This window comes from Macadamia integrifolia, chromosome 14 (assembly GCF_013358625.1).
Source record: "Macadamia integrifolia cultivar HAES 741 chromosome 14, SCU_Mint_v3, whole genome shotgun sequence".
Lineage (NCBI taxonomy): Eukaryota > Viridiplantae > Streptophyta > Magnoliopsida > Proteales > Proteaceae > Macadamia > Macadamia integrifolia.
In genome coordinates this window covers 594,513-601,179 of record NC_056570.1, presented here as the reverse complement: position 1 = coordinate 601,179, position 6,667 = coordinate 594,513, and the positions used below count along the sequence as shown (strand labels likewise).

At 37.8% G+C, this 6,667-nt stretch overlaps 1 protein-coding gene across 1 annotated transcript; it reads right to left on the bottom strand.

Annotated features, from left to right (window-relative positions):
• Positions 1–11: 11 nt before the first annotated feature.
• On the bottom strand, positions 12–4,126 carry LOC122061491 (ribosome-binding factor PSRP1, chloroplastic). Its single transcript, XM_042624761.1, has 5 exons — positions 3,564–4,126; positions 3,292–3,435; positions 2,917–3,165; positions 467–575; positions 12–378 (listed from the first exon to the last, which is right to left on the bottom strand). Exons 1-5 carry the CDS (start codon positions 3,900–3,902, stop codon positions 239–241), a joined length of 981 nt encoding a protein of 326 aa, XP_042480695.1. The 5' UTR covers positions 3,903–4,126; the 3' UTR covers positions 12–238.
• Positions 4,127–6,667: the final 2,541 nt, after the last annotated feature.

The window sequence follows — 6,667 nt, the reverse complement described above, 5'->3', positions numbered from 1 at the left end:
GGAATGAGACGGACAGGTCAATTAAAAAGGTTGATGACGGGGGTGTTTCATCCCCCAACCCCTCAGTTTTGGACTGACATGGTACATGTCCTACAAATCTCTCGCCCATGAATCCATGATTCAATATCTCCAGGATCAGATCCATATCAAGTTGGATAAACTCTGCATCTCTTACATGTAAGTAGTCTCCCTTCAGAAATTCTCCTGTCAATTTGAACTTTAATAGCTTCCAGTAACATCAGCCCGTCTTCTCTACCATAGAGGGCTCCTTTATTGGTTCTCCAACCACTGGTTTTATCTTCTCAGTTTCGCCATTGCCTTTAGGAATAATCAACCCATATCCTCCAGCTTTTCTTTTGTACAGAATATTAATCTCACCTGGAGCCAAGGGATGGCACACCTTCACCATTAGCCTGTGAAACATGAAAATATCCAAGCAGGGCTGGGGAAGACAAAAGTCCCTTACCGGTTTCTTCATTTCTGAAGGCATAGAAGTCATGATCAATATTCTCCAACTGCTCCAGGGCTTCAGTGACAGTCAGCGGTGGCATCTCAAAGTATTTTGTGCGAACAACCTGGAAGTTACACCAAATATCAATTGAAAAAATCAATAGAAAAAGACAATGAAACAATTGAACATAAAAGGCATTGCAATGAAAAGACCTTCAAGAGATTTTTCTATTCTGGGTAAAAACTAAACTCATTGAGATAAATGGATATTTTTGAGGGAATGAGATCTCCATATATACAATACAGTCAGCTTCTAAAAGGGATACAACATCAAGCAGCTGACAGGAAAATGAAATGTTGACAGTTAAAACACACAATGAAGAAGGGGAGACTTGTTCAACGACACAATTAGGAGAATCACAGCTGACTATTCCGTTCCGCGTCCCCATCAGAAAAAAAGGCAAGAATTTTCGATAGGATCCATTTGTTTCCATGTAAAAAGGTGGAAAAGGCAACTTTTCTTCAAATTCTCTACTCAACTGTGATGCAAGCTTAAAATTTCTCCCATGAAGTGTGTAGGAGTTATATTATATACATTTGATACGATTTTAAGGAATAATAAGATCACCATGGTAGTTTGGTCCAAGAAAACCTGCTTTGCTCTTTTCAGCCATCATAACCATCCTAAGCTCATTCTGGGGATACCCTAGATTGCATTCAGGACTTTCATGATTTTCCCAGAATTGGAGGACATGAAAGGAACATCAAGAATGCTGGGAAGGTAGCAAAATCTTCTTCTTTTCTAATGGATCACCATCCTGATTTTGTGGACATGGGGTCATGTGGGATGCTTTTGGGAAATTTCAAGTTTTGAGTAATTTTGTGTTTCACTATGGTAGGTTCTCTTTCTGATGGCGATTCCAAAGGTGATAAGCCTATTATAGTGGGATTTTTTTGTACTTGTATCTCGTCTGGGTAAATGCCGAGGCCATTAATCCTGTAATACTATTTTTCTCCTTTATTAGTACATTTTCTGTGGACCTTCAGTGGAAGAAAAAAAAGGTGTGAGATACTATTATTGTACTCAAACGATCTGAAAGTCTTCCCTCCTCCCACCCCCCCCCCCCCCCAAAAAAAAAAAAAAGGGTAAGATAATGATTCAATAGATCTTGTTTATATGTAGTTGATGATTAATACAATTATAGCTGTTTCATGAATCAAGCCTTATAGTTGTTTGAATTTATTCTTCTATATTATCAAAGCACATCCTAATTTGGTTGATCTACCTATATTTTACAACATCAGATTCTTTCACTTGTAAGAGTATTAACTAATGCAGGACAATCTAGGTTTCTAACATTCTAGGAATTGACTAGGTGGGAAGCTAAGAGACTGAAATCAGAATTCAAACTGGAACTTTATTTCAGCTGGTTGAATCTGAATCAGTTCAGCAATTGCATCTATTTTTTAAAAGGTTTAATATCCAGGTAACAGTTAGGAGACAGAATAGCTATGGCTTCATTAAACACTTGCAGGTTGTGAGTAATACAGATCAGTTAATGAAGAGGATAAACAATTGGAGTTGAAACGAAACAACACAAGGATATAGAAGGAGAGATATTAGAATGTGAGTAGATAAGAGGAAAGGGAGAACTGTAAATAAAATTAAGGGCTATACAAACTAGAAGACCTCCATTTTAAGCCTAGTGCAATGAGCTCATACCTCACTTTCTCTTTGTTCTATTTTTAAACACTACTTAATATCATACATGCTTCTAGGTTAACATATATAATCAAACGTTTTTCTTTTACCCTATGATATGCTTTCTGTGAGCAACTAAGAACTTGTGAAGTTCCTTCTTCCATTAGTTACTTGTGTACGGAAAGCAGCCACAGTTATTGATCCAAACTGACTTTTTGATACTTTATTTTCATACTTTATTTTCCCCAGTCAGTGCTTCACATTCTGCCAGAGTTTAGGAAGGATCATAGGCTTGATTCCACAATAATTCCTGCTGCTCTTGATATTTTTATTGCTTCATCCAAACAATATCTTCTTAGTCCCCTGATACTGTTTAGGGTACCATCTAATCCTAAGCCAATAAATACCTCTTAAACCTTAGACAAAAAACCTTAGACAAATCGATCTTATTTCTACAGTCAGTGACAATTGTACTCATGGATGGTACTGATTCACTGCAGCAATCCTTATGGTTTCTCCATTGTGAAACCAGAAATTTCACCAAAGAAAACAGAAACAGAACTTCAAAATGAGTCAATGAACAATAAATCCTACCAAGAGTTTAGACAAATAATGCGGTTGCAAATTGGAACAGAACAGAAAGTGATAATGTATATGAACATAATAACTATGGGCCAAATGCAAATAAACATGTCAATAAACCGAAAACAATTAAAAAGAGGAAAAGTGGAAAATTAAGAAGAAGATTATGAGAAGAGGAATACCTCATCGATTTGGTCTCCTTCCTCCTTTTGAGAAACTGGTTCCAGATTGTCCTCCAAGACTTGGACGTCCGGGTCTCGAACTTTTAGTCTGTTGAAACCCTTCATATGCCGACCGTGATCGGAATCTTTCTCCTTAATTTTTCTTAGTTTCCTCTGGATGATTGAGGAAACCAAGTCTATACTGCTATAGAGCGTCTCAGCATCCTCCTCTGCTCGAACCACACCATGTTTCTTCGTGAACAATGTTACCTAAAAGAAGAATTCCACAATCTTCAAGACAATGGCTCACAAAAAGATGTCAAACTCAATTGGCAACGGGGAGGGAGGATTGGGGTATTGAATCGAAGCCAAGGCATTAGGGTTTGAGGGAAGCACCTCGCATCTATGCAGCCTGGGGCCCTTTCCAAACTCTCCACCCCGAACGGATAACCGGACATCGACTTCTCTCACGAGGTGACTATGCTTCTGAACGGCCTTACCGACTTTCTCCTCTACATAACGCTTAACTGTATCTGTCAACTGGAATTACACAAGCAAGTTTCTTCGACTTCAAACAGATAAAAAGGCAGGGCCAAAATGGAACAAGGACAGAGAGAGAGAGAGAGAGAGAGAGAGAGAGAGAGAGAGAGAGAGAGAGAGAGAGAAACCTCTAGATTTTTGCCTTGGAAGATAAATTTGACGGAGGAAAGCGGGCCGTCCCACGACATCCGAACGACAGGGAGCATCTTCTTATTCGTGTTCATCTTCTTCAAGAGGTAAGCCTGATTAGATTTGATTAGGGGAGAGAGGGAGAGAGCAGAATAGTGGTTGAAGAGGAAGGAATTACGGGACGACAATCCAGCGTATGGATGATGCATTGTGGAGCTCGAGGTAGAGGCGGCCATTACAAAAATGGCTGCGGCCGGAGATTGCTGCAGAGATAGCAAGGAGTAAGAGGAGGAATGCAGATTTGCTTGAGAAGTCGTGCAAGCGAATACCGTTGCCATTGCGGGACGAGTAAGCTGGTATAGTAGGAGAGTACTACAGTATATTTAGGGCTTTGGAGTTTGGATTTGATCTTTCGTTGGGCTGGCCTGTGACGGCGACGGCGACGGCGACGACGACGACGACGACGACGACGACGACTGTGACTCTGCGAGACGGAACACCGCAACAGGCAAGAATCAAAAGACTTGCCTGTCTGGTGGGTGGGACAAGTGGAGAAAGCAGATAAGAGATAATTTTACAGATTATTGTAAATGTGGGACCAAAATACAAGTGGTCCAACTTCACTCAACTCTATCCTCAATACGAATGGATTTCTACCCATGATTATCTATGACACGTTTCAAATCCACACTAAGAATCCTCTAGAACTCGTAAAAAAAAAAAAACAACAACAACAATACCAGTCTGCCTCTGGAAACGTCTTATTGGTTCGGATACTCTTAACATCACCTCTTTCTTTCTTTTTTTTTTGTTTAAATAAAATAATATTTTTTTAGATGAAGTCTTGACATCACCTTTGTTTCTTTGTTAAGAGTTCTCTTCCCCCTTGGGGTGGAAACGACTTGCAAGGTCTCATATGTACTATTTGCATTCCAAACTTTATTGTAAAATAAAGGTCAAGATCATTTTATGACCATGAACACTTGGACGATCCCACAGACAGATTCTCTAGATTTTTTGAATCGCAACAAATTTTCACTACTTGCCTTGTTATCATTGGCTTTTTTTAGCCCTTAAGAAGGCCTTGGGCTTTTGCATCAATTCTTTTTCTTATCATCATAAAATTTACGTGAAATTAATGACTCACAAGAGGGAATTTTCACATAATCAGGAACTAGATTCAAATCAGAATTCTAGTGGTTAATGTTAGAAGGGACAGAAAGAGGATTAGGACATATATTAGTAGCAATCACCTATTTCATGTGAGACCAAATAAAATAAGAGTTCTAGCCATAACCTCAAAGAATCAATGAAAAACAGACTAACAAAGATGAGTGATAAAAAACTTGAACATCGGAAGAAAAAAATCAGTTTTTAAGCCCAACGGCTTAGAAGTCTATATTCTTTTGGAAAAACCCGTAATAAGAGAGCCTCAAATGTCAATAGTTACATGCCAAATGGTTTCCCTGTGCAAATGAAAGAACCTACAAGAAATCTCAATCTTCATCCATTTTTCTAGAGTGCCTCTCACAGAGAAGCCGTCATTGATGAGTCTCCCGAAAAATACATTAAATTTGGGATGTAATTTAATTTAATTTTTTTAAAAAAAGGCCCATTATTTAAAAAACTAGATATCCTAGATATCCTAGCACAGTTGTTAGAAATTCCAGCAGAAATAGAAACTTAATTCAAGAAACTGAACAACAATTTTGGTAGTTAGAACTCCTCATTTAGACAGCATACACCACCAAAGTGGCAAAGAGAGAGCAATACTAGATATTTTATCAACTATTGAAAAGGCAAACAAAAAAACAAATTCCTTTTTTTTTTTTTTGGTAATAATAAAAGGGTGTTCCATGGTAGTGATCATAGCCCCTAGGACAAGCTCCTGTACGGCAAGTAGCGTTTCCGCAGAACCAATGGACGATAGTGGGCATGTCAAGATTCAAACCCACAACCAGCTAACTCAAATTGTGATGGATTGAGGGCATGCCAAGACTTGAACTCACAACAGATTCACATTCCACTTACCCGAGTATGAGTCTCACGCCTATGAAGTAGGAAGCAAGCTACGTATGAAATGATTTGGTAAGAAAGGAATTCAAGGTAAGGGTGTCAAATCAAAACCGAAACTAAAAACCGAATCCGAATCCAGATCCAGACTGAATACCCTGAACCAAATCCAACCCATTATAATATGGTTAAATCCTGGATCTGAAATAAGTATTTATAATTCAGTTCATTCCGGATCTGGATTTATGCTAAGAACTGACAGTTCTAACCAAACTGGATTTGAAGTATTCTGTTCTTCCTTTTCTCTGCATATTGTGTTTTAAAGTAGTGAAATTAACGATATTAGAAGTTCAATAGATGATTGATAGCTCATGATTTTTTTTTTTTTTAATTCTTTTGTCGGGGAAGACTAATAACATAGTGAATAAACATTTATATTTTTTCTTTTGAATAGCAACTGCATAACAACATCGAATTTGAAACTGGATATTGTAACCAAATAAAAACCGAATACAAAATCCAAATAGGAACCATAATTGGACCGGAACTGGATAGATCGAGTACGAGTACCAATTTTTAGAACCAAGACGAGACTTGGTCCGATTTTGGATCACACTAACACTCATTGAAACCAAAACCAAAACCGGACTTAATACCTGATTCCGAACCAATTGACACCCTTAATTCAAGGATCCATCTACACAAACCTGCGTTGAACATTACAAATTTTGGCTACAACCATCTTTTTAACAATGGGCAAAATACTATATGATTCCAAGTCAACAAAGTCCTCTTAGTCAAAATTGGTAATGTCTCTTCTTGAAAAAAAAAAGTGCAATGTTTTTTCTTGAGTTGTGTTAAGCTCAATGTGAGCGAACATAAAGAAGCATAGATAGGGGTGTCAAAACCTAGCCTGAACCAAGGAAACCAATATGAGCTATTATATCATGTTTCAGATTGTGGTATTATGATATCGAAATCAAATCGGATCGCATTGAAATTAGAAATTAAGACATTGAATCGAATTTAAAAAACAAGATCAAAACCAATTCAACCCAAAATTCATTAAAAAAAACAGAAAAAAAAAAAA

Excerpts from the sequence above, each read along its gene's own strand:
- LOC122061491 (XM_042624761.1), bottom strand. The coding sequence starts at position 3,902 with ATGGCAACGGTATTCGCTTGCACGACTTCTCAAGCAAATCTGCATTCC. Across the intron at positions 3,436-3,563 it reads TCCAAGGCAAAAATCTAGAG|TTGACAGATACAGTTAAGCG; the intron begins GTTTCTCTCTCT and ends GTGTAATTCCAG. Across the intron at positions 576-2,916 it reads AAGGAGACCAAATCGATGAG|GTTGTTCGCACAAAATACTT; the intron begins GTATTCCTCTTC and ends TGTAACTTCCAG.